At 43.5% G+C, this 27,207-nt stretch overlaps 2 protein-coding genes across 4 annotated transcripts in view; one reads left to right on the forward strand and one right to left on the reverse strand.

Annotated features, from left to right (window-relative positions):
* The window catches only part of UPB1 (beta-ureidopropionase 1), a 42,985-nt gene extending 26,971 nt beyond the window's left edge, over window positions 1-16,014 (forward strand). The window contains exons 4-11 of one of the 2 annotated variants that reach the window (XR_014444544.1): window positions 7,272-7,366; window positions 9,151-9,312; window positions 10,420-10,589; window positions 11,448-11,529; window positions 11,635-11,677; window positions 13,263-13,417; window positions 15,363-15,513; window positions 15,548-16,014. Coding sequence is in view for 1 of the 2 variants with exons in the window: in XM_083148114.1 (XP_083004240.1) it covers window positions 7,272-7,366; window positions 9,151-9,312; window positions 10,420-10,589; window positions 11,448-11,529; window positions 11,635-11,677; window positions 13,263-13,417; window positions 15,363-15,446 (791 nt within the window). In the remaining variant the exon portion in view is untranslated. Of the gene's footprint in view, window positions 1-7,271; window positions 7,367-9,150; window positions 9,313-10,419; window positions 10,590-11,447; window positions 11,530-11,634; window positions 11,678-13,262; window positions 13,418-15,362 lie in introns of both variants that reach the window. The other variant, XM_083148114.1, reaches the window with a different exon arrangement.
* Window positions 16,014-27,207, reverse strand: GUCD1 (guanylyl cyclase domain containing 1). Of its 2 annotated transcripts, none has more exons than XM_083148139.1 (6): window positions 26,899-27,207; window positions 19,538-19,622; window positions 18,384-18,549; window positions 18,124-18,215; window positions 17,803-18,044; window positions 16,014-17,707 (listed from the first exon to the last, which is right to left on the reverse strand). In XM_083148139.1, the coding sequence occupies exons 1-6, from the start codon at window positions 26,930-26,932 to the stop codon at window positions 17,616-17,618; spliced, it is 711 nt and encodes a 236-aa protein (XP_083004265.1). In that variant the 5' UTR covers window positions 26,933-27,207; the 3' UTR covers window positions 16,014-17,615. The 2 variants fall into 2 exon arrangements, with proteins under 2 accessions (XP_083004265.1, XP_083004257.1); XM_083148131.1 differs by having other exon boundaries at window positions 26,875-27,206.

Consider the following 27,207-nt stretch of genomic DNA (forward strand, 5'->3'; position numbering starts at 1 on the left):
TCAGACCAGACAAGACCATGGAGAAAGATCAGGAGGGGGAAGAGGAGGTCGAAGACGCAAAAGAGAGGCCTTAGACTGGAAAGGGGAACCGAGGGAGAGAAGGAGGTACCAGAATTAGATAAAGCAACAGAAACAACAAGGGAGGAGGAGGTAGACTCTTTACGTATTATCAATCTTACGGATAGAATACTTACTCAAGACCAGGAAACTATCCTGAGTAAGGGTCTCTCCTTTTCCCCTGCATCAGACTTCGATCGCTTTGAAGTCGAAAAGGATCTTCAACTATTTACGCGAAAAATTTTACTAAGAAAATTCTTCTGTAAAAAATCCATCTTAGGGGCCAATGGCGGAACACAAGCCAATGACCCAGTCTCCCTTGATGCAGAAGACCATATAGCTGTACAAATTCTGGAAGACCTCGAAAATGAAATCGAACAAGAGATACCTCTCACCTCAACCCCAAACAACAACAGGATAAAAAAGAAATCCACCTTTTTTCCTGACAGTCAAATATGTCCAGCTGTACAGATCTATCAAGAAATGGTATCCCGAGACCTGGATGACCTCATGAGGAGGAAGAAGGGTTTAAGAGATAATATCAGCAAACAGGAAAGGTTGGCACTGTCTGAGATAGCCAAATGGGATGATGTAATTGTAAAAGCATCAGATAAAGGAGGCAACATAGTCCTTTGGCCCAGACCCATGTATTTGGAAGAACTAGACAACCATGTGAATGATACCACCTGCTATAAACGACTGATCTTTAATCCAAGTAACCTTTTCACCTCTCAGTATAACAAGATCGTACAAACGGCCTACTCTAATAATATTATTTCAAAAAATGACTCCGAATTCCTCAAAATGGAGAAACCCAAGACCCCCACCCTGTATTTACTCCCCAAAATACACAAAAACGATAAGAAACCTCCGGGAAGACCGATTCTGTCAGGTATGGGGAGCCTGACAGAAAAGGCTAGCATTTATGTTGACCAACATCTCAGAGAACACGTACTTGCATTACCGTCTTATGTCAAAGACACGACAGACGTGTTGAATAGACTGCAGAACATCTCAGTCAACCCCGGAGTTTGGCTGGTCTCCTGTGATGTAGAGAGCCTGTACACCAGCATCAATCATGAGCTGGGTGTACAGGCGGCTCGATACTTTCTCAATATGGGAACCCGTTCTGATTTTAATGAATTCATCTTGGAGCTGCTGAACTTCATACTCACCCGTAATTTCTTTGTGTGCCAAGAATCCCACTACCTCCAGGTTAGAGGGACGGCAATGGGGACTGCATGTGCCCCCACCTATGCCAACCTCTACCTGGGGTGGTGGGAGAAGGAAGTGGTTTTTCAAGAGGCTATGGAAAAATACACCGAAAACATCCTTATGTACTTCAGGTACATAGATGATGTCCTCTTCCTATGGGAGGGTGATTTGGGACACCTGAAGGAATTCCTAGCCATCCTTAACAACAATCAACTAAACCTCAAGTTGACATCAGAAATGAATCAAAGAGAGATCAGCTTCTTAGATCTAAAAATTCGGATCAATGAGGAAGGTGTTATCTCTACTGATCTTTACCGTAAAAAAACCGCTACCAACAGCATCCTCCACTCTGAAAGTTCTCACCTACCCTCGACTATTAGAGCTATCCCCAAAGGGGAACTAATGAGGATCAAACGAAACGTCTCTGACCCAGAAACATTCCAAATGCGAGAAAGAGAACTGCAAGACCGTTTTAGAAGAAGAGGTTACAGCAAGCGATTAATTAAAAAGGCAACTAAACAAGTTGAGACCTTTTCCCGCGAAACTCTTCTAAAACCAAGAAAGAAAAATAACTCGGACTCCATTCGATTCATTGGAACCTTCAATGTGCATTGGAAGGAGATCAATTATATTCTCCAAAAACACTGGGATGTGTTAAAAGTGGACAAAGATCTTGACACTATCTTACCATCCAGGGTACAAACATGCTGGAGAAGATCACGCAATATCAAAGATCACCTGGTCCAAAGCCATCTATCTAAGATATGTGAATCCAGACCCAACAGAAAAGGCTCCAAGAGCTGTGGCCACTGCAAGGCTTGTAAGTATATGATTTCCAAAGAAGATTTTGTGGATAAAAACTCAAAAATTTTGAAAATTCAAAGCCTTATAACTTGTACCACTGTGGGCACTGTATACCATCTAGAGTGCCCATGTGGGAAGATTTACATAGGCAAAACATCTAGGCCCCTCAAGACCCGCATTTTGGAGCATGTAGGCAGTATAAGAAATGCCCGTACGGATTCCCAAAAATTTAAGAACCTTACCTCTGTGGCCAGGCACTTCCTACGAGAGCACAATGGGGATCCCAACGGTCTCCGAGCATTTGGAATGAGACATATTAAACTGGGCATACGAGGCGGAGATTTGGATAGACAACTTCTACAATTCGAAACGAAGATGATTTTTCTTTTGGACAGCCTCTTCCCCAAGGGATTGAATGAGGCGAACAGTTACACCTCTTTTCTGTGATGAGAAACCTTTGAGACATATATGACAACACCATAAACCCCCCCTATCCTCTCTCCTTCCGCCATGTTTGTGTCATCTCCCAAATATGGGAAGAGTTTGATCATAAAACTTAAAAACCAATACACGATTACAACACCCCAACCTCCTTGGGGAAATGGGGAATATATAGTTACCATCACACTCTTCAAATATTATGGTACCATGTCCTCCTTACAGATTTGGCTCCGCATCATTAATATTTATTTCCTTTGTTAAAATGATTATAGTTCACCAATATACTTACCAGTCCCTCCGGGGAGCCCTTGAGTTATCAAAGCACCTACAAGAAAAAAGAAAAAAGAGAGAAAAAAGATAGGAAAGAGAGAAAATAGTGAAAAAAGAGAAAAGTGAAATGAATGTTACTAAGATTCATCACCAGATAAAGAAAATAATATAAAAAACAATTCGTCTTTATTCATTAATTATTATTTATTCTCTACACATTGGGAAAGGATGGGGAAGATAATGGAAAATACTTCTATCACCCACTTTAAGAGAAATTTGCTATTTGACTCTCTCCCTCTTATCATGCATGGGTCCCTCCGCTGTAGTCAAACAAGTTTTGGATCATCATAAAATTTATGATCAATATAACGGTATGGTTGACTAGATACCGTTAATCCAGATTTAATTTATTAGGATCAAATCACCATCTTATGTTGGCAAATGAAGCTATTCTGTATACATAAATAAACCTTTCAGGCCACCGCACTATTATATTAGGTTTATAATAATTTCCTTTTTTACTTTAATTATTCATCTTTACTCTCCCTTCCTGGCACACAGTTTTTACCATTTTTTATGTTGCATATTTATCACGTTTTGTGGTTTGATTTTCATCACCAGACTCCCTTCCCCCATCACCTTAATTTTAGGATTTCCTCATTTCTTCAATATCACTTCCAGAATACAGTATTTTATACACTTAATTGAACACACCTATCTATTCGATCAAACATCAATTAATATCGGTTGTTGATAACCTTTAATCACTTTTTACTCAGTTTTATTAGTAGATACACAATTCACAGACATCACCAATTTTGGTACAGAACTCACTAATTCACCACCAATTAGGTTATTATTAACCACGAACTCACCGTCTCCCTATCACCATTATCACTATGCGGTGACCATCAGATCAGAAATATCTAATCTGATCTCTATCACTGTTATTTTTCACTCTTAATATCTTTATTGCCACCTTTGTTCAGATCCATAACAGAAAAAATGGATTACATATATACCTCATAGCCAATATAGTATTGTCCCCTGATAAGACAATATTACTAAAGCTATCAAGATATACTGGGGACTACTAAACAAGTGTAAAGTCAAGATAGAATATCGTACATCAACATAAAGAGGTTTTAAAACATCTAAATAAATCACTAGTTATATGTGACGCTCACTACAGGGTTTGGGGCTCCGTGCCTAATTCATGCACTGACTTCCGTTTTTATTCTAATACAATATTGTCCTTTGATAATTCAACACCATCTAAGCCTCCAAGTGATGTCTGTGATTACCCTATGATGTAGAGCTAAGATGCAATTCCGCACATTAACGCAAATAGATTTAAAACATACAAACAAAGCATGGGTTATATACTATGCTCACTACAGGGTTGGGGCTTCGTGCCTAATTCATGCAGACACTTCCGGGATTGTTATTTAGAACTCTAGGATTGGTTAATGAAGGATCATGTGCGCAATGACGCACAACTAGGAAGCCAAATTACATTGGAGGTACATGTCGCGCGGATCGACTGACGCGAGACGCTGGTCACGTGGGGCGGGACGCCGACCACGTGATGTAAACAAAACACTCATAGTAATTGACGCTTACAGCTGATGTGACACACACGTCGGACGGAGGGGGAGGCTTCTTGGCGCCAATACGTAGCGGCGATTGGCCCATACATTCACATGATGGCAATCCACACTTTCCATTGGTGGGGTGATATTAATAAATAGCGTTCAGCTGGGACACCCAGGTTGGCCTTGAAAAAGCTGAACTAGAAAGCGAAACACTAGTGTCGGGTTAAACCTGTCCAAATATGCTTACTAGCCTGATAAATGTATGTTAAAATGATGTTGGTTTATTAAGGGCGCTATCAGACCATCCAGGTGTCAAATTATTCACACCTTGGATGAAGTAGGTAGCAGATGCCCTATAAATGTGCCTAGTTGCTGAATAATAAAAATTCCAAGGAGATAATTATAACTCCGATTTTCAGCCTATTATATCCTCTTGAGCACTTTAACCTTGATGTTAGGAAAGCCCTCAACAGTTTATGTTCTCATTTCTTTAGGGTTTTTTTCTCCTCTTTTTTCAAATTGTTCAACCATAACTACCATGCTATAATCATGCCCCTCTGGGCGCCAATAAAATTTTATGAAAATCCTCTGCATCAGACAAAAGTTGAAATAATATCCCTAAAATCACCACTAGATGGTGCAATAGGATAGTGTATCAGAGGTCCTTAGTGAGAAAGGTCCCTGAACCATTCATAATTTGTCATTGTTTTGCCAGAAGGTGGCAGTGCTGCTACAAAAAGGTTGAGTTGAAATCTGAAATTTATAAGTTGTCAATTGGAGAATAAACAATTATTAAATAGGGCTACATTTTTCCTGGATCAATAATACCACATCTTTGGCTATTATTCTGTGAGCATAATTTTTGGTCAGGATTCAAGTGTCATTTTTTAAAGCACTTATTTTCTGTCTTTCTGTGCACATTGTGTGTATGTGTGTGTACGTCTAATATTTTAAACTCTCATTTTTCGCTGCACTCCCATTCAAGCTAATTGTGGGATTAATAATTATGATGTATTAAAAGTTATTTTTTATGACTCTATTTTTTTAGTGCGTTCCCCTCTGAGCAGTCCCCTTTCTTTCTTTGTCCAATATGCTACATGCTTGACTGCCGGGAACAGCACCCCCTCTAGTCTATTTAAGAAAATTTGGGGTTCTTTCTTTATAAAAAATATCTTCAATTCTGGTGTGCAGGAGCGCAATAGGCTTCCCAGTGGAGCCACCACATGCTATAACTATGGTATCTGCAAACTTAAAGCAAAAGGTTATATCCCAATAATGGCAAACCCTCACTTAGGCCCAGATGTATCAAGCTTCAAAAAGTGATGAAATGGAGAGTGATAAACAGCCAGCCAATCAGCTCCTGCCTGTTATTTTTGAAACCCAGCTTGTGACATGGCAGGTAGGAGCTGGTTGTTTATCACTCTCCATTTTATCACTTTTGAAGCTTGATACATCTGGGCCCCTCACAGAGAAGAGGGTAAACATTCGCATTAAGGTCTTTAACTGGTCGGGAGTCACTGCTAGTGTGTGTAAATGACTTTCACCTTGATTTCCACTTCTGAATAAGTATTAGTTTGTACCGTACTCACAGGGTCGACAGGGTCATTAAGTCGACATGGGTTAGATCGACAGTCAAAAGGTTGACATGTTTTTTTTTTTTTGAGCCGACAGGCAGTATTTCATGCCCTACCATCCACTAGGGCGTGGTGGGAGAATAAAATAGTGTGACGACAATAGCGAGGCACCGTGCCCGAACCAAGGAAGGCGCAGTGAGCCATGCAAGGGAACATGGTGTTACATTTCAGTGTCCATGTCGACTGTGTCGACACTCCGGACAAAACGTGAAAACCCCATGTTGACATTTTAACCCTGTCGACCTTCCTGCATGTCGACCTAGATTCATGATGACCTAATGACTGTCGACCAATATGTTGGTGACCTAATGATCCACACCCCCTGAGAGAGCAGTATGTGGCTAATAACCGCTGGCCAGGTATTCACAAGTGGATATAAACACAGGTAGCAGCAGGACAGTCCCTCTCCACCTAAGTGGAACTATATAAAGATACCTTTGTATGAAAGAACTACTTGAACCAGTGTGAGGGGCAGATTTATTAAGCTCGGTGAAGTGATAAAGTGTCTGGTTTTTATCACTGGCCAATCAGCTCCTAACTGCGAAGTTACAGACTTGGTTTGAAAAATGACAGGTAGGTGCTGATTGGCCGGTGATAAAAACCAGACACTTTATCACTTCACCGAGCTTAATAAATCTACTCCACAGTACGGTAAGAGCTATCCTTTATTCAGAAATGGAAATCAAGGTGAAAGCCATTTGCACACACTAGCGGTGACTACCGACCAGTTAAAGATACCTTGATGCGAATGTTCCCCCTCTTCTCTGTGAGTGAGGGTACGCCATTATATTATTGGGATATAACATCTCGTATTAAGTTTGCGGATACCATAATAATTTGTTTCTCCTTTTTTTGGTCCCTTATGAGAACTATCAGGCAGTTTCCCCCACTATTACATCTCACTGCACTCAGAGGGTCTGGAGGAAGTACCTTCATTTATTGGTTAACTACAAAATACAGCGCGGTTATAAACACTGTATAGCACCTTTCATTTGTTGAGCAACAAGATATCAGTGCCTGCAAATATATAATTTTTCCTTCTGTATTGACTATTTGTGGGGCAGGAGGTATTAGGACTGCACCCTGGGAGACCACATACTGTATAACTTCACTACAATACATAAATTCGGTGACAAATTACAGGTGTGAACTAGAGACTCTGAAAAATGTTTATATTCCCCTAGAAGTTCTGCTTTTCATACCGTACAATATTATTCCCTGATCTGAGTCAAAATTGTACACTTTATGCTTCCAGCCATGCCATTTGCCTTCTGCACAAGAGAGAGGCTGCCATGGACGGAGTTTGCCGAATCAGCTGAAAATGGAGTCACAACCAAATTCGTCCAGGAGGTAAGAATTTAGCAGATTACAACAATCGGGTCATTAACACCCTTTTCCGCAGCCACTAAAACCCAGGTTATTGTCATAACCCAGATGGCGACTCAGTGGAAAAAGGATATTTTGTGTCCAGTAACCTGGGATTCATTCCAGTTAGCTTGCAGGGTTAATTCCATGACAGTCTTGAGTTAAGGTGCAATATAAATGGGAATGCCCTATCACTCCACCCAACTTTAGTTTACAGCATGGCGGGATCCACGAGGATGCTGTTTCCTGCAGTGCTGACAATCATCCAGGGATGAAGCTGTATGTTTTAAGAATCTTCTGAGCATCACAAATGACATAATTAGCACCACTAATCTTCCGCATAGCAAGGGACCTGAATTATACAATAATGCCCACAACTCCCATCAGGAAGGTGGGCAAGTACCCTGCATTCTGCCTAGACTCCTCGCATCCCCCTTGGCCACCGATACCAAAAACACTAAGCACTTCAGGAAGGGGATGAAGCTAAAATGGTGCAAATCACATAATTTGACGTCATTTTAGCCACGCCCCCTCTCCCTGCACATCGCTGTATTTGACTGGAATGGTGGCAGGGCTATAGGACATGAAAGTCCGTTCCCTGCTCCCCCAAACTGGACATCAGCATCTCATCTCCAGGTATCTATCTCAGAGAGGACTACAAAAAAGTAGGTACGATGTTTAAAGTAGTCAATTCTTATTCCAATCACTCCTGCACTTCATCTGTCCAATCAGGATCTAATATTCCTGTATAATGATTGTATTGTGGAAGGCCGATCCCCTGAAAAAGGGGCAGAACTTGCATAGGGCAACCTAGGATTTAAATAATATGATATAATATCAAATAAAGCCAATAGAAGACACTCATATCTAGCCATCAGCTGTGCATTATGGAGCTGAATGTTAAGCTGGGTATATGGAATGCAGTCAATTTACAGATGGTCAAAATACCAACAACCAATGGCAGGCAGTCAAAATACCGGCACGTTCAAAATGCCAACATTCATTATGCTTACATTTAAAATGTCAAAAAGCTGATGACTTGTTCTTACTCCATGATCCAATTGGGCAGCTATATTATATAGTGTGCAAAGCACTGTGCCTAAAGCATGGCGAGCGCATGCGGTACACCTTTACCGTGTCCATGTCGACAGACACCAAAAAACAATGTCAGCATTTTGACCATGTCGGCATAGTGAATGTTGGCATTTTGAACATGTCTGTATTTTGACTGTCTGCCAATGCTTGTCAGTATTTTGTTTTTCTGTATTTGAATGTCTGAAAATCATAGCATTTTCTGGAGTGTTCATGTTTAAACTAAATATGTTATCAAAGCTCATTGAGGGGTATATGTATGAAGCCTGGAAAAGTGGTATCTATCCCCATAAAGTACGTTATGTGCAAGATGATAATGCTCCAGCCAATCCACTCCAATATGTAAATTGACAGTTAGTAGATGATTGGCTGGAGCATTAGGACCTTGCACATAACATTCTTTATGGGGTTAAATACCACTTCTTCATACATTTACCCCTCAGTCTTTATCACATCAGACAGGAGGTAACAAAACTGGTAAGTATGCAGCAGAAATCCATGTATGGTCTGAATGATTCATACACAGGGGAAGAGCCAGTGACATTTCAGTCTCCTGGACATTGTAGTAGAGTAGGCAGGTATTATGCTGTCAGGTTCCTGTACTAAAGACAAGGGGGAAGTCGTATGTTGTGGTATATTATCTCTGTATACATTATAATTATTGTTGTTATTTTCAGCTTGCAAAGAAGCACAACATGGTGATTGTGTCTCCTATCTTGGAGAGGGATGAGTCCCATGGCGGCACACTGTGGAACACCGCTGTGGTCATATCAAACACAGGTGCAGTTCTTGGTAAGAGCAGGAAAAATCACATCCCAAGAGTTGGAGACTTCAATGAGGTAATTCTACCATTCGGTCCAGTCGGTTATCTGCAATTCCTCAGGGGATAAATATTGTCCACGTTGGTTCTGTTAATTAAGGTGTTTGTTATAATAATTTTTAAAGAATTCTATATTATTAAATGTTACTGATATTGGCTATATGGGATCCAGATGGTAGGTTGACCCCAAAGGTCCTTACCGGACACGCGACAGACGGAACATTGAATTCCGGCTGTAGAGTTCCTGTCAAGCTGAGCAATGTTCCAACAGTCAGAATACCGCCCGATGTCTTTAGAGAAAACAAGGTATAATTTGTAAAACAGAAAATGATACCAGAAGGTATATGGTAGCTGCCATTCCATAATTGATTATAATATTGGAATTTGACCAGCCTAAATGGGGTTTCTGAATACCATACTGAATGGTGATAGAGGTCATGCTTAATGTGATAATAAAGAGAGTTATGCCAAAGTCAGTTAAACCATAAAAAGTCAGATGCAAGAACAGCCACTATGTTTTACAATGTTTCTTTCTCAGTTATTTCACTCCCAGATGATTCTATTGCAGACTTTCCTGACCTTGGTCCTGAAGGCACACTAAAGCCCCATACACACTAGAATATCCTCAACAATGCCGATATTGGTGGGGACCCGGTGGGGTGCCAGCATCAGCATGTGCATAGACACTTGCCGATGGCAGCGGGTAGCACGCATCTTTAACAACATTGCGTGTACACACTAGACAAGATAGCAAAGAGATAATGCTTAGAAGGGCCCTTTCACTATTTCGTGTGTCTCATGCTTGAGCACAGGTGTGTCTCATGCTTGAGCACAGGTGACTTAATGGATAACTCAGTCATTTTGATGTAACCATCTGTACTGAAGCCTTGATATGACTAAAGGTGTGTGTGTGTTTTTTTCACGCTAACGGCATTTTTGTGTATATCGTCTAATCGTTCCTGGCATTGGCACTGGGTAAAAAAGTCTGTGTACCCAGTTTAAATCCTGCACTTTTAGTGTGCCTTAAGGACCGAGATGGTAAAGCCAGTTATATTGCATGGGTACTAGGTCACTGAATTCTTTTGACTTGTTTACTATCTTTCCATGTTCTTTGATTGTGTTACAGTCCAGTTATTACATGGAGGGAAATACAGGACACAAAGTGTTTCAGACAGCATATGGAAGGATTGCTGTGAACATCTGTTTTGGCCGACACCATCCCCTTAACTGGTTCATGTACAGTATGAATGGGGCACAGATTATTTTCAATCCTTCAGCCACAATTGGGGAGCTTAGGTAATGAATCTGTATTAGAAGGTAATTAAGACAATTATGATGAAAGGTTTCGATGTTTCTTTTTTTTTCTGGTGCTTTCTAGAAAACTAAAGCTAATTTCCAATTGGCAGGAAAGGGTAACGCCACCTTTTTCATCTGCACCAGTTTTTATAAAATGTGATCCAGACAAGGTGGTTAAATGTATTTAATCTAATACTGCTGTCACATCACAAAATGCAGGTTCGCACCGGGACTTTGAATGGTTCATTCCTGGCGTGAACCTGCATTTTAAGATGTTCACATCCCCACAGTGAACCAGCGTTATTGCCGGTTCGCTGACATCATCCGGGGGCACGGAGGGGGGTCCACACAACGGGTCGCTCGACCTGTTTAACCCGTTCACAACACCAAGACACACGGCAACGAACCGGTAAGAACTCTACTTTTTTACCAGTTTGTATTGCCGTGTTGCTACCCATTTACGGGACACGGCAACCCCTATCACATCATCCTAATTACCGGGTCAAACCGGCTTGTACCCGGTAATTAGTTGCGATGTGAAAGGGATATAACTGTACATTCCAGCATTTTGGGAGCAAAGATCGTGTGTGGTCAGCTTAATAATTGTTCAATGACGATCTACAGTTTTATATTGAAAAGACTGCAATGTGTGCCTGTACATCAGGGACGGGGAATCTTCAGCCCTCCAGCTGTTGTTGATCTACACATCCCAGAATGCTTTGCTACAGTTTTAGCATGGCCAAATAGCAAAACTGTAGCAGTGCATGATGGGATGTTTAGTTCAGCAACAGCTGGAGGGCTAAAGGTACCACATTCCTGCTCTACCTAGATGTGACCTGCTTTCAAATTTCTTTCCAGTGAGTGCCTATGGCCCATAGAGGCAAGAAATGCTGCTATTGCCAACCACTGTTTTACCTGTGCCATCAACCGTGTAGGAACTGTGAGTCTGAAACATGAGCGTCTAGCTCTCTCCTTTTCATGCGTTATTAGCTACTTTGTGCAGTCATATAGACCGATTTTATTTCTCCTGGCTATTTTTTTTTAGGAGCACTTTGAAAATGAATTCACATCAGGCGATGGCAAAAAAGGTGACAAAGTATATTTACTTCATCATATTTGGAAAATTGTTTTTGATTTTAAGGAGCTGGTACTTATATGTTAGTTGGACGCCCACTAAGCTATTTGCTTAGTGGGCGCCCAACTAACGCTTCTGGCTCGGTGGCTCGCTGCGCTGGCCACAATATATAAAGTCAACTCTGTGCCGACATGAATAGTGGGGGTATGAGCGTACTTACTATGGTGGGCACCCAACTAACATATAAGTACCAAGCTCAATAAAAATGGAGACCAGCAATAGTCCAAAATATATATACAGAGTATGAAAAGACGTCAAAAGCACTGCAAAGAAGGAAAAACAAATATCTAGTCAATGCCATGAACCGAAATAAAATGTTTTGACACTGCGCTAAAACTTTGAAGCTGCTCAATAACAAAGAGGGGATTGCAGTAAAATGAGCACTAATGTTAATTAGAATTGAGAAGAAAAAAGGAGGAAAAAACACCTGTAAAAATTAAAAGATTAATGTGCGTTTATAGCTCCTTTGAGAATATGTGAAAAGTCCGTCGGGGAACTGTGCTGTCCCTACCTCTACTGACCAGAGCGTTGGCTGCAGACCGAGACTCTGTGTTGCGGCTGTTTGGAAGTGCCGCTCGTCTCATATGTTGTTCGGTCTGCGCTGATGACTTCACTTGGTACAGTGTGTGCAGCTTCAGCTCTGATGGACGGGAGCATTCCGGCTGGGGTGGTAGAGCACAAAAGGGGGGTCCACGGACAAGCTTCTTCTATGAATACCATGAACCTGCCTGACCAATCCATGTCCGCTCATTTGAAAAAGCCCAACACTTTTTCACTGCACAGGACAGTACGGTGGTGGATGCTAAATGAGTGCTGCAGTATGCTGTAAAAAATAACCAAACCAATTATCTTGACTTTAGGATGCTAAGGGTTGGGCTGGCCTGCAGTGGTACAGGGGAAACCACCCTCTCCTCTAGGGATTATGTTACTGTGTATTTGAATAATACATTATACTGTACATATGTTACATTATACTGTAGAGGACTATGGTGTACTCTCTACAGTGCATTGGGTTTGTAATCTCTTACATTGTCATGCATGCACTAGTAGTATTTGCTATATATAGTTATAAAAGGGGCTCAGATCATCCACTCCACCCACTGGACTCTTCATGTCTGAGTCAGACACTGAGGATGTTGTATATTGTAACTTTATTGCTCCTTTTTGGGACAAAAAACAAAAACTTTTATTTGATCGCATTTCGAAAGGTTTATTTGGTAGTTGTGTAGTTTTACGGCGGGTTCTACGCTCGCCACAAACTATGTTCAAAAAAGTAACTTAACTCCATGCCAACATGGATAGTTCATACCTCCACTATCCATGTTGGCATGGAGTTGATTTTAAATAGCGTAGCGAGCCCCGCAAGGGGACTCAGACACCATGAAACTACACAAGTACTGTTTATTTTTCTACATATTTATTTAAGAACCATACAGATGCAAAAGTAGGAAAAAAGCAAAAGGATATTGTTGTAATAATTTTCTATATTTGTACCTAATTCATGGATATGGGTTTTTATTTATTCTTTCCATCTATAGCCCATCATGACTTGGGCCATTTTTATGGGTCTAGTTATGTTGCAGCTCCTGATGGGAGTCGTTCACCAGGGCTAAGCAGGATCAGTGATGGGCTTCTGATAGCAGAGCTGGACCTTAACCTGTGCCAACAGACCAGTGACAAATGGAATTTCAAGGTATGTAATTTACCTTTAAATAAAGCATATGGCAGTGGTTCCCAAACGCATTCCAGGTTTTAAGGATATCCTTGCTTAGGCACAGGTGACTGATACCCCTTTCACACTTGCAAAAATATCCAGGGTTTTTGCACATGAACCCAAGATTTAGCTCAGTGTGAAAGGGTCTTGAAAGAATATCCCGGGATGAACATCCTGGGATTTCTACCCAGGTCCTGACCTGGGTAGATTCTAGAATCAACCCGGGATGTGGTCAGTGTGAATGGTCCTATACACGGGACTTTAAAAAAGCTGCTGATTGGAGCTTTCTTGGGCTCACAAATGCTGATGTCATCTTTCAGAGCCCTGGAGTCCATTTCTAATGACATGCATATGTATTTGCAGGGATTTCCCGGGATCAGTGTGAATGGGGCTGTCCCAGGTCGATCCCAGGTCTTAGTGCAGTGTGAAAGGGTACATTCCCGGGAAGCATCTGGGAACACATTCCTGGGTATGACCCGGCTCTGCGAGTGTGAAAGGGGTATTAGTCAGTTTTATCATACCATTTCTGCACAAGCAGGGATATTCATAAAACCTGACCTGTTGGGTTACCTTGAGGGCAGTGTTTGGGAACCACTGCCTGGTTCCTAAAGTTACAATAGCTTATGCCTACCATCCTGTACTGTAACATTTTAACTTGCATAATTTCAATTAAGTATAATCCTTTTCCTTTGTACTTCCACAAAATAATCACTCTTCCATTCCTGGTAGTCCCTATGGCAGCATATGAATTATTTGCATCTGCCTCTAGCTTTCACAAAGACATAATCCACTCACTATTATGAGCAGTAGTGCATACATAACTAGAATTCCTATGGTTTAGTAATTCGGTTTACTTAGGTGGAAAATCAGGCAGCGATCACTTCTTATGGGCTGCACGCTTATAAAGTAGGAATGCTTGACTAAACGCGGGTCTGTGTAAAAGGGGTAGCTGGCCCAGGTGGTGGGGCAGTGTAAACGGGTATGCCGGATCATCCGACCCGGGTTGGCAGGGGGAAGGAACGCATGGCCCTCAATAAGAGATAGTAGAAATAGACTGTGCAGCACAGTCTTTGTACTTATGACCCCGACGCAGCAGATCTCGTTTGCACTTGGACTGTTTCCTAGCCATGCATAAAGGGGTATGGGTTGATAAGTCAACAGCTAAAAGGTCAACTTGGACACTTGAGGGTGGGGGTTTAATTTTCTAGAGTCCATTCATGATTTGGAGGACCAGGGGGTAAAACATACACCAATATCACTCCATTTCAGGGGTAGGCAAGCTGTCCATTAGCTCACAAAAACTACATGAGAATTATAAAAAATGGAGATAACCTATTCTGTGTAAGTCAAGCCTCTGTACACTTTGCCTTGTATGTGGTACCACCGCAACCCTTTTCCACCCACCTTGTGTTTTTTGGGATAAAGCCCACATTTTCCATCCATTACATGGTTACTCTTGTTTGTAACCCTTTTGAGTGACAAATCAACTGAGCGATCCTCAAACTATCCGCTAAAAATGCCTGCATAGCTCACGGCAACTGTTCTTTTAGTATAAAGAACTACAAATACAACCAAGTGAATTATTGAAGTTTAGTTAAATAATGATCTTTCACAGCAACGTTGGCACTCAAAAGGTTTACTTGCTAATTTTTATTTTAATTGAGGGTTAAAATAAAACTATGGCTCGTTTGGGCATTACCTCTCCAGGACGTTGAAGGCGATATTGGTAACGGCTTCTGCAATATCAGCCCAAACATTTAGGGCTTGCACAACAGATGTAACCACCGTTTTGGGCTGCCCCAGCTGAAGCATAAATTAACTTTTTGCATTTGATTAATAATTTACTCCAGGGACAACAGTTGTGTCAAATTAGTATAAGATTGCAATCTCTGGCAACATTCAACTCCTGTTTTCCTGCTTGCAGATGACGGGACGTCATGAAATGTATGCTGCAGAGCTAACACAAGTTGTGAGACCGGATTTCCAACCTGACATTGTGCGAGAGTAACTGAATTAAACACTGCCAAAAGGCGGTTTCTGCAATGTTGTGACATGGAGAAAACCCTGAAGGCCCCCATATACTATGCAACTCATAGGGTAGAAGTCGCACCCAATTCACCCATGAGCTGTCTGGCAGCTTCCCGGAAGAGGCTCACATGTGATATTTTGCATTTTGTGCCATTTTTTTAATGTGAATTATCGCATGTAAAGACTCCTGGGGAGCGGCGGTTCCCATTCAATAGACTGGGCAGCTGCTTATTGGCTGAGAACCATCTCTGCCAATCAGCGGCCACCCATTCTTTTGAATGGTCAGACCTGCAGATAGGAGTGTGCCAGCACACCGATATTGACATAATTGGACACGATACATTACAGGTGCTGAAGTACTCTTGATAGGTCTGATCTTTAACTCTAGTGCGCTCGGGACCGTGGATCGGATATCACACACACATGCAATTTGGGCCCAATATGCATAGTGTATGGGGGTAGTTATTGAACTAATTGTGGTATTTTTTTGATGCGAACATGCATATTTTTTCCTGCACGTAAATTAGTACCCAATTATTATTTTATCCCCCCCCCCCCCGATGCCTGAGGCAGATGAAGCAAGAAAATGCTGGCTATTGGGGATAATATAATTACACCCCAGAGATCATTTAGCTCCAGTAATGTAACATGGTTAATTTCATTCCCCTTTCCTAGAGGTTCAACACATGTATGGTCGATGTATAGGCAGATACATATTTCAGTAAAATTTTCCATCCCCAACACCTCATTCTTGCAATAAAAATCTATAGATCAATAAACTCTTTTCAAAAAAAAAAAAAAATGCAAGCATCTCTCTCTGTACCAATATATGGTATTACAAGATATATTAATGGTCCTCAACCCTAATCCTCAAGTACTACCCACAGGTCATGTTTTGATTGCTTTAATCATACACATGGAGTTGCTTATTTTGCTGGTACTTTTAATTATCCCACCAAATTCCATGACAGACATACATAAACCATGACCCTTTAGAGCACAGGTCTTCAACCTGTGGCCCTCCAGATGTTGTGGCACTACATGTCCCAGCATGCCCTGACAGTTTTGGCATGCTCTTATAGGAAAAAGTGGCAATGCATGTTGGAACATGTAGTTTCACAACATCTGGAGGGCCAGAGGTTGAAGACCCATGCTTTAGAGGCTGGGGTTGCCAACCCTAGTCCTCAAGAGCTACCAACAGTGCATGTTTTGCAGGTCTCTTTACAGAATCACAAGTGAGCTAATTAGGTCCATCTGTGAATCTTTTAAAATGTGTCAGTGATTAATGAGTGCAGCAGCTAGGTTGTCTGGAAAATGTGAACTGTTGGTAGCTCTTGAGGGCTAGGGTTGGCTACCACTGCTTTAGAGGTATTTGAAGATAGTGGTTGAGAACCTCAGACAGACACAGAAGGAAATACTACCAGTAACTACATTTTCTTATGTTGGTTAATGAGCTTGTGTAGACAAAGATATCAAACATGACAGACGCCACCAGCAGTTCTTTCTTGATGTATTTCTTCAAAATACATACAGATTTATTTGGCATGTTATATGACTTGCCATTTTTTCTTTTATAAAATGCAGCCATAAATAGGCTGACTGGATACAAGAAAACCTGGGTGTATAAAAAGCCTCTTTATTTGCACTTTTGGTGCTCTGTATTGGTTGCATTTAAAATGGAGGGGGAACAAAACCACGCTCGTCACACAGAAAATAAGAGCATTACAGAAATATACACACACCTGTCCTTTTATGCTATCCATGTCCCTTATATGGAAGAAGCAGAAATCAGTGATTGTTATTCTATAGGTCAGCTTACTAGAGTAAACATAATGCCACGTGGCCTTTCCCTCATGACTTGTCCACGGGTTAAACGTGGTATACTATGCACATTTATATGCTATGGTGTAGACGCACAGCTCGTATTGCACTATTGTGAGTGTACTGAGGGTTACTTAATGCATAGCTTGACATATTATAAATAATTCCCTCTTGGTTACATGAATAATCGGTGTCCTCTCTGCGGTCTTTTGGATCCACTGGTTTCCATTTACCTCTAACTGTAGTAATGTCTCTGTAGTGCATGAGCTGCAAACATGGGTCTGCATACATGAAAGTATTGTGCGGTGTATCAAATTCCATTCTGAGGTCAGCTGTCCACATAGATGAAGAGGATGTCCTCATCTGTGCCATAGCTGCTACGGGCTTCTTCAAAGTTAGTGATACTTGTCCGACACAATCCTGAGGATGAGGAAGAAAGCCATAACATTGAAAGGATGGTAGACTGACCTACAAAAAAGATGGTTTGAAATGGAAGTTAAATGGATATTACTCACGGTCAGCATATCCTGGATTGTTGTAGAAAAGGCTTCCAGAGCTTCTGTTGTAGCCACATAGCACGATAAAGTGGCCCTGGTAATCACTGCTTTTACAGAAGCACTTTTGTCCCGTGGGCAGGAAACAGCAGTACTTAACGCGGCTGGGACAGAGATCACACAACAGCAGAACTGCATTCACTAGTACTATGGCCACGTGTCCCTGGGAGAGATGAGCTTGCAGTTCTTGTATGGTCACACTCCTGCAAGCAGGACATTGATTATTACACATTCTGCAATAATTATTACACACACAACACTAAAGATCCACAAACTATGTACCTTTTTTCTACATTTACACCACGAGCTGTGGCTTGGGCAAAGAGCTGGTTTACTCTGTTCTCCTCGGCATCAAAATGCTTTCTGTAAAACGACTAAGGAGAAATGGAAATCCATAAATCATACTGTAGCATTACACCTACTGTGATCCCATAAATGCAACAGTAGTCAATGCACCTGGCTGAAATAACTCAGACAAATAATTTCCATTTATTCTGTGGGAGAACAAGTGCAAAATAATCATCTAATAGAAACGGACTTACTTGATTCCTGTATCCTTTGTCTACCCCCAGGGTCTGTGTGCAGAATCTGTGTTGTACCCCAAAGTGGTGCATTAGATAAGCCAGATCAATGGTCCATATGCTTTTAGTGAGTTGCAGCTCCTGCATTGCATTCTGGAACTCTTCTTCATGTAGGAGATTCAGGTACCTAGAAGGTGAAGGAGCAGGGTACATCTAGGGCTTATGATAGGTTGTCATTAAATGTGCCCATATTATGGAAAATTCAAATGTTGATCTACCATCACTTTAGATGTTCAGAACAGACATTTCTAAAATGTCTGGTATGATCTAGCTCAGTGGTTCCCAACCTTTTTTCTCTCCCGTACCCCTTGATTAGGCTTTTTATTGAAGAGTACCCCCTCTCAATTTGAAATATAGACAGTACTTATGAGTGGAGAGGAAGTGAGTGGTATGCGTATCCTTTTGCATATCCTTATATTAAGGAGTAACGGACAGGAATTGTGCCCTTCCGTGTCTGGCCGCTGGTTGTGTATTGTCTCCAGGGTTCCCACTAACACCAGTAGGATTAATGCCGCTGCTTCCTCCACCTGTGTCAGCACAGGGCAGATAATTGGTGATGTCTGAGGGCAGCGTGGGAAGCTTCCCGTGGATTGCTGGTCAGGTAAAAGCACCAGGAGACACTGATGATGCTGAAGACAGAACCGTAAGTGACAAAACATGGTTCTTCTCCATGGCAGTGGCTCTCTTCTGCCATCAAAATACTTTTTTTCATCTTCCGCCATTACCAATATTATTTTCAAGTACCCCCACCTGGTATGCAGAGTACCCCAGGTTGGGAACCACTGATCTAGCTTGTAAGTGATTGCATTGTTCTTGTGCTCTGTAATACTAATGGGGGAATATGATGTATTGTTACATTGTGGAAAAAGATCTGCACAGCGGTAACCGCCTCCACAGTAATTCTCATTGTCTCATGACCATGAATCATCCATCACCTAAACGGCAAATAAAAGAGGAGGGGGGGAAGCAGCCTTGTCCAACCTATTGTTCTGGCTGCAGATGAAGAGTATGTACTCTGTACTAGTGACTAGAGAAGGAAAATGTAACAATCTAAAATGTCATATGAGACTTCCTATTTGGTACAATCCCATTTACCCAAAGGCAGAGTAACTTACTGCAGTACCATGCGGGCACATGCCAGGCCACAATCCCAATGATAAGACTGCTGGATGAGCGGCACCTTCAATTGGACATGATCACCTAAAATGTGACAGAACATGATTTTGTGGTTTTCTTTTTCGCTTACAAGTAACTAATGTGCTGCTAATGCTAGTCATACAAAGTAAAATGATGTCGGCGATGTACTTGAATTTGGAATGGTATCGGAATCCAGATAGTCAAAATGCCTCCAGCAGCATCCAGATGGATCCAAGGGAATATTATAACCCTACCCCATCCATCCCACAGCCTAACAGTAACCTCTGTACTTACTGGGGGTTATTCTAGTCCATTCTTTCTGACAAAATACTTCTTAGATGGACAAAACCATGTGCACTGCGGGTGGGGCAGATGTAACTTGTGCAGAGAGAATTAGATTTGGGTGGGGTTTTTCTTCAAAGTGAGATCTATATTGAAGTGTAAAATCATGCAGTCAGTATTTTCCCTGCACAGAAACAAAATAACTCACCCAAATCTAATTCTCTCTGCACATGTTACATCTGCCCCCCTGCAGTGCACATGGTTTTGTCCATCTAAGAAGGATTTTGTCAGAAAGAATGAACTAGAATAAACCCCACTGTCTGGATGCAGCTGTTGACATTCTGACCACATTCCATCAGCAGATCACACCAATAATTGTACAGTGTATTTGCATGACTTATCTGGAAATATTAATAAGACATGGCAAACCATCCAGCATGTCCAATAAAAAATAAAAAAAACTTTAATTGAATAGGGGAAAAAAAAATTTGCTCAAAAAAAGTTGAATTGACAATTTTTCACCTCACCAATTAAATACCCATTATTTTTAGTGTCCATCCTGGATTGATCCATTTGCTTGATTTCTCATCTTAAAATCAACGTGTGAAGTCAAATCCTCATAGTATCAGTGTGCTCCTCATCATATTATTGCTTAAATATCTGATAGTAGCGACGCATTGCTGCACACTGGCTTGGATGTGTACAGTTATTGCACATACGGAATTTACAAGAGGACTGAAAAACCTGTCACTGCTCGGTACAGCTCAAAAGTCATTATCAAATAGCCTGAATTTAGGACTCCTAGGCAACACAAAGTCTCAAAATACAGCCACCTCTAACCAATATCACTGACCTATTCTGCAAGAAGAAATTCATGAATGTAGCAATGCAGATAATAGCACAGATATCTTCTGTGTACCCTATAGGCCTAGTGTCCCATACTGTCCTAAAGGTATGTTCACATGGGCCTTTATTCAGACCTGATTGCAGTACAAATTTGTTTGGCAAATGGGCTAAACCATGTGCACTGCAGGTGGGGCAGATGTAACATGTGCAGAGAGAGTTAGATTTGTGTGCGTTATTTTGTTCTGTGCAGGGTAAATACTGGCTGCATTATTTTTACACTGCAATTTAGATTTCAGTTTCAGCACACCCCACCCAAATTTAACTCTGCACAGGTTAGATCTTCGCCACCTGCAGTACACATGGTTTTGCCCATTTTCCAAACAAATGTGTACTGTAATCAGATCTGAATAAGGGCCATGGTGTGAATTCAAAAATGGATTGGGTAGAATGGCAAGAAAAATGCATTTGATTTGGACTATAGAGTACAGATCTGTACTATATATAGTCTTGGCTGCACAGTCTATTTTTCTATTCAAATTAGATGCCACGCATCAGGATCGAATTGGCATTGAAACCGCTCAATGTCCATTCGATTTGATTTTCGAACAGAAAAAAAATAAAATAATAATAATGAAATCGAACCGCATGTTAACTCTTCCTGTAGGAATTGGTCTGGACTGTAAGGAGGGATCCATTTGAGTTCCTCCACCTCCTGCAGCTTTTACAGAACTCATGTGTAACCTAAAAGGTGCATATGCACTAGGCCAGACATGTCCAAACTGTGGACCTCCGGCTGTTGTGAAACTACACATCCCAGCATGCCGTGCCACAGTTTTAGCGAAAATGCGGACAAACCATCAAAGTGGTTAAAGACCGGTGATTAGGGACCTCCAATTATTCAGTGCTGTGCTCCTACTCTCATCTGGTGTGTGCAGTATACAGATGCCCATCTGTAACTTCAATCTCTTATATATTTGGCTACATCTGTCACTCAAAATGTGTGAGTGTGTCTATAACGCTGGGTGGAGCCTCTGACACACATGACAGAGAACCATCCCAGTGAGCCTACAGTGCCAGACACCCTCTGCCTCCCCATGCTGCCCCCGGCAAAGACACTGCTACTCCACAGCCACCAGGTGAGCGTCCGCCTCCCACGATTCGCGGCACCCCCCGTCGCACCCCCCACCCACACCACCCCTCCCGCAATTTCACGTACCCCCGTGAGAATGGGGGATCCTGTACCACCACAAGCAGGTGCCGCCCCTAGGTGGGAAATCTGGCCCTGGCTGCCGCGCTGCAGGTTCCCCCACTGCTAGAAGTGTCCCCACGGTCCTCTGCACGGGATGCAGTTACCATCCCGGCGTTCAGAATACCGACCGCCAAAATGCCGACACTTTCTCCCTCCGTGGGTGTCCACGACACCCCTGGAGAGAGAATAAATTAGTGTGCCGAGCGTAGCGAGGCACCGGGCCCGCTGCGTGGCGAGCGCAGCGAGCCCGCAAGGGGGGGGGGGGCGATCCACGTCCCCCCCTTGTCGGCATTTCGGCTGTCGGGATTCCGGCGTCGGGATTCTGAACGCCGGGATTCAATACTGAATCCCTCTGCACCAGCAGCCACAACTTTTATCAATGTCTTGCCCACATACCACTATTATACAGCCTCCTGCTCTCATGCACCCCCTTACTCCCTCCCAATGGGAGGAGACGCTCACCCACTGCCAGGAGCTGCATACTGTCCCCCACCCTCCTCCAGTTCTAGGGATGCCCATTGACCATCAATGATTTCAAATCATCGATGGTTTATGGCCTTTTGCCATCGATGTGGGAGGACCAGATGGTTTCCCTACATCGATGGCAAGAACCGATCAAGTTTCAAATTTTTTTATGGTGCCGGGACACGGAGCATAGCTCAGCCCCCCCCCCCCCCCCCCCCCACACCAGACAGTCCCGCCACCGAGTTCTGATTGTCCCATGGCCTATTCAGTCAGATATAGTGGATGACCATCGATAGTTACAACAATCGATGGTTATCCAAGTAAGATTTTACTATTAAATCGATGTCAGGGTGCAAAATCACCATCAATGCCAACCATCAATGGCGTCTGCACCAATGCCCATCCCTACTCTGCAACAGGCAAAAACCTTTACTACCCCTCATGCCCACACCTCTATCACTGCCCTGCCTCCTGTTCCGTAACTTCCGCCAGTGGGGAACCACTCACCCTATGTTGCCCACATTCCCCTATCATGCTTTACCCAGCCTCCTGCTTTCATGCACCCTAACTCCCACCCAGTAGGAGGAGACACTGACTCAGGGCCACCATCCTGTACTCCTGTGCTGCCACGCTGGACCCTCACCCACTGGCAGAAGCTGCACAGTGTCCCCCACCCTCCTTTTTAGTCCCCTGTATGCCCACACACCCCTATCACTACCCAGCTTCCTGCTCTCCTGAACCGTAACTTCCACCACTGGGGAGTCGCTGACGCTGTGTTGCCCACATACCCCTATCATGCCTCATAGCCCAGCCTCCTGCTCTCATGCACCCCAACTCCCACCCAGTAGGAGGAGACACTGACTCAGGGCCACAGTCCTGTACTGCCACGCTGGACCCTTACCCACTGGCAGAAGCTGCACAGTGTCCCCCACCCTCCTCTTTATTCCCCCCTATGCCCACACACCCCTATCACTACCCAGCCTCCTGTTTTCCTGTGTTGTGACCTCAGCCAGTGGGGAGCCGCTGACTAAAAAACACCCTACTATACTATTGCACACACACCTAAACACGCACCCCCCCCCCCCCCCCCCCCCACAAGTGTCACTGTACTTTATTTTTAATCTGATCAAGGGAGGGCCGAGCTTGTATAGGTAAAATAGGGGGGGAGGATCGCATTATTTCAGGGCACTCAAGGTGTTTTTTCAATTACATTTGATCGACCCCCCCCTTTTCAACATTTGCTTGATTTACAATCCACATGGACTATGACAGTAACCTGGGGCGAGTGCGTGGATTGAGCCACCACAACCAAAGCAAGCCCGTGAGGCTGATACGTTTCTACTGAGGGTGGTTACCAATACCAAACATACAAGATTTCACCCACGTAAAAACCAGTGTTGACAATTAACATGCCAACCTCTGAGTGTCCGTCTACCTAATAAGATATTGTGAAAATACCCATTTTCACATTATGCTAGTAAAAATAATGATTATGCCCATACACAAGGTCCTAATTATGGTATATCAATCCACTTTGTGGCATGACTGGTAAGCAGCATTTCAAAATGTTGAAAATATCTTGAAAGTTCAAAAGACAGTAACACAATGTACATGTTTATTAGAACACGAGGATCAGCAGAGCCTCGCACACCATTCATAGAACTGCATCTACTACGTTAGGTTGTATAAATGTATCATTGCCAGCAAAATACAAGATGGTCATTTTTTTTTTAATAAAAAATAAAGCAAAAGCAGAAAAAGGTATTAAAGAGTAAGACCAAAAACTTGTGCATATCAAAGAGACAGAAAACAGGTTGCAGAAATAAGCAACACAGTATGAGGACCATTTATTAATATTTGCATTTACAATGCAGTCTGGGCAGATTATTACCAGACAGGATCACATTGTAATATGCAATCCTATTGGTGGGATGCATCATCCCCCACGTGCAGAGACAGGGATCCGAAAAGAGCCCATCCTTGCAATGTGCTGAGTTGGGCACCTGGAGGTCTGCACATGCGCAGTTAACTCTGACCCCCTGCCCAGTGCCCCATAGGCTAAATCCATCTCAGAATGGTGGTAGCCCAGGGACAAAGCGCTGTTGTTGCCATGTTGATACATCAGGGGGGGAAGCGGTCATCTATTAGAATGAACTTAGGTCTACAGTCATTAGGTCGACCCCACCAGGTCGACTGGCAGGAAGGTCGACCTGACTTAAGGTCGACATGGGCCAAGGTCGACATGACTTAAGGTTGAATTTGCATAAAGGTCGACATGAGGAAGGTCGACTGGTCATAAGGTCGACATGGGGTTTTTCACTGTTTTTTGAGCCGACATGCGGTATTTCATGCCCTACCATCCACTAGGGCGTGGAGGAGGTTATTAAAGCTGCGAGCGATGCGAGGGTCCGATTCTCATTGCCAACTGTGTCTATGTCGACTGTGTCGACATTCGGATAAAAAAACCAGTGAAAACCCCATGTCGACCTTATGACCAGTCGACCTTCCTCATGTCGACCTTTATGCAAATTCGACCTTAAGTCATGTCGACCTTGGCCCATGTCGACCTTAAATCAGGTCGACCTTCCTGCCAGTCGACCTAGTGGGGTCGACCTAATGACTGTAGACCTAAGTTCATTCTGACAGATGTACCGATTCCATCAGGGGAAGCAGCCAGCAGCAGTGCAGGCGGGATCACAGCAGGGATAGGAGATTCCTGCTGCGGTCCCTCCTGATAAATTCCAGTTGTTTTTTGGAATTTAGCTGCAAATATTGAATGATATATGGGCCCCTAAAAGAAAGAGGAGGGTGAAACCAGTAGATAATTTAGGGGAGAACAGTGAAGATATAGCAGTCCATAGAGGGGTACTTCAGTAGAACACTGATCGTGGTTCGTGGGGCAGTCAGTAGGGTTGGGCTATGGTACAGTATAAAAGATGAAGGCAGTAGGAAGTACAGCAGGGTGGAAGTCTAAAGGTCAAGTCAGTTCAGGGGTCAGAGTATAAAGATAGTAGAGAGTTACAGTGTAAAGGTATTGCAGGCAGTAGGGTCTCAGATTATAGGAGTGATGGTGGTGCTGTTAGAATGAAGGTTAGATTATACGGATGTTAGTGGGACTATGTAAAAACCGGACCGGACTAAACCCGGACTGCCGGACAGGACATCAAAATCTGCAGTCCGCAGCTTGTAGGGTCCGGTCCGGGGGGTGTCCTGTGATAGCTATCACCAGGGACATGGGGGAGGGGAGATTACAGCCTTCCCGTGTGGTCCGGACCGTCCGGTTTTTGCTACATGCCCGGACCATACAGGGAGGCTTTATTCTACCCCCCTCCTCTACCTGGTGACAGGCAGCCCCCCCGGACAGGACACCCCCCCGGACCGGAGGCTACAAAATGCAGAGTTTGATGTCCGGTCCGCAGTGTTCCCTCTAAGCTGTGCGCGCGTGCGCGCGCACACAACTCGACGAGCGTGCGCACAGACATTACAAGGGAGCGCACAAAGCAGCAGTGGTCCCTTTTTGCAGTTGTGGACTCAATTAATGTGTGTTTCACCCATTAACTACATTGTGTGCTGTGTTTTGAATGTTTAAATGTTTAATATCATTTTGAAGTAAAGTTAACACAAATGCTGAATGTCATTTTCCAGTTATATATAAGTGACGCACAAAAATTTTAATTTCCTTCCAAAGTTGCACAGCCAAAATCTTTTGCCGCACACAGCCTTCGTAAAATTAGAGGGAACATTGCCGGTCCGGAGGTTTTGTGTTGGTCCGGTTTTCACGGGTATGGGTGAAAACCGGACCAGGACAAAACCGCCGGACCGGACAACAAACTCTGCATTTTGGGGCTTGTAGCCTCCGGTCCGGGGTGTGTCCTGTCCATGGGACTGCCTGGGACACCTGTCACCAGGTAGAGGAGGAGGGGTAGAATAAAGCCTCTCTGTATGGTCCAAGCATGTAGCAAAAACCGGACAGTCCGGACCACACGGGAGGCTTTAACCTCCCATCCCCCATGTCCCTGGTGATAGCTATCACAGGGACCCCCCCGGACAAGACACCCCCCGGACAGGACACCCCCCCCGGACCAGACTCTACAAGCACCGGACTGCAGATTTTGATGTCCTGTCCGGCGGTCCGGAGTGTAGTCCGGGTCCGGTTTTTACATAGTCCCGGTTTTCACCCATACCCGATGTTAGTGGTTCAGTAGGTGGGGTAAACTATGATAGACATTATGATGGTTAGAATACAGGTGTTGTAGTGGGGGGGCGGTCAGTGTGGTGCAGTCAATAGGAAGTTAGAGTGCGGGGGTGAGGATGGGGATGGTGCAGTCAGTATAGGTTTAGAGTAAATGGTTAAGGATGGGAATGGTTCAGTTAATAGGGGGTTAGAGTATCGGGGTAAGGATGAGGTACCAAAAATAGAGAATAGTAATATGGCATGTGCGGGTAACTGGAGGGTGTCAGTGTCTGTAGTACCGGGCGACTGGAGCGCGGCCTTGCCTCCAGCAGGGTCACTGTTTCCAGGACTCTTCATGACGATATCGCAGTGTCCCAGAGCCGGTGTTCCCTCATACCGGATTCTGCCCACCGGCCGCGTATCCGGGGTGGAGCAGTACAGACCGAGCTCAGCTGGGATCCCCCGTCCGTATTATATATATAAATATAAAGATGCCGCCCACAGCTCTGTGCGTCCCCAGTCCGGGGAGGAGCCAGCGCCGCCTGGTAACCTAACGCCGAATCCTGGGCGGCGGCGGTTGCTGGGGGTAACTAGCTGCTGCCGGGTTGTTGTTGTTGTTGTTGTGTACTTGG

This window comes from Crinia signifera, chromosome 1, assembly GCF_055691185.1.
Source record: "Crinia signifera chromosome 1, ASM5569118v1, whole genome shotgun sequence".
NCBI lineage: Eukaryota > Metazoa > Chordata > Amphibia > Anura > Myobatrachidae > Crinia > Crinia signifera.

Coding starts and splice junctions, on each gene's coding strand:
- GUCD1 (XM_083148131.1), bottom strand. CDS start 26,932: ATGAAGAGTCCTGGAAACAGTGACCCTGCTGGAGGCAAGGCCGCGCTC. Junction 19,623..26,874: donor GGCCGCGCTCCAGTCGCCCG/GTACTACAGACA, acceptor GTCACATTTTAG/GTGATCATGTCCAATTGAAG. Junction 17,708..17,802: donor CAATCCAGGATATGCTGACC/GTGAGTAATATC, acceptor CCTCATCCTCAG/GATTGTGTCGGACAAGTATC.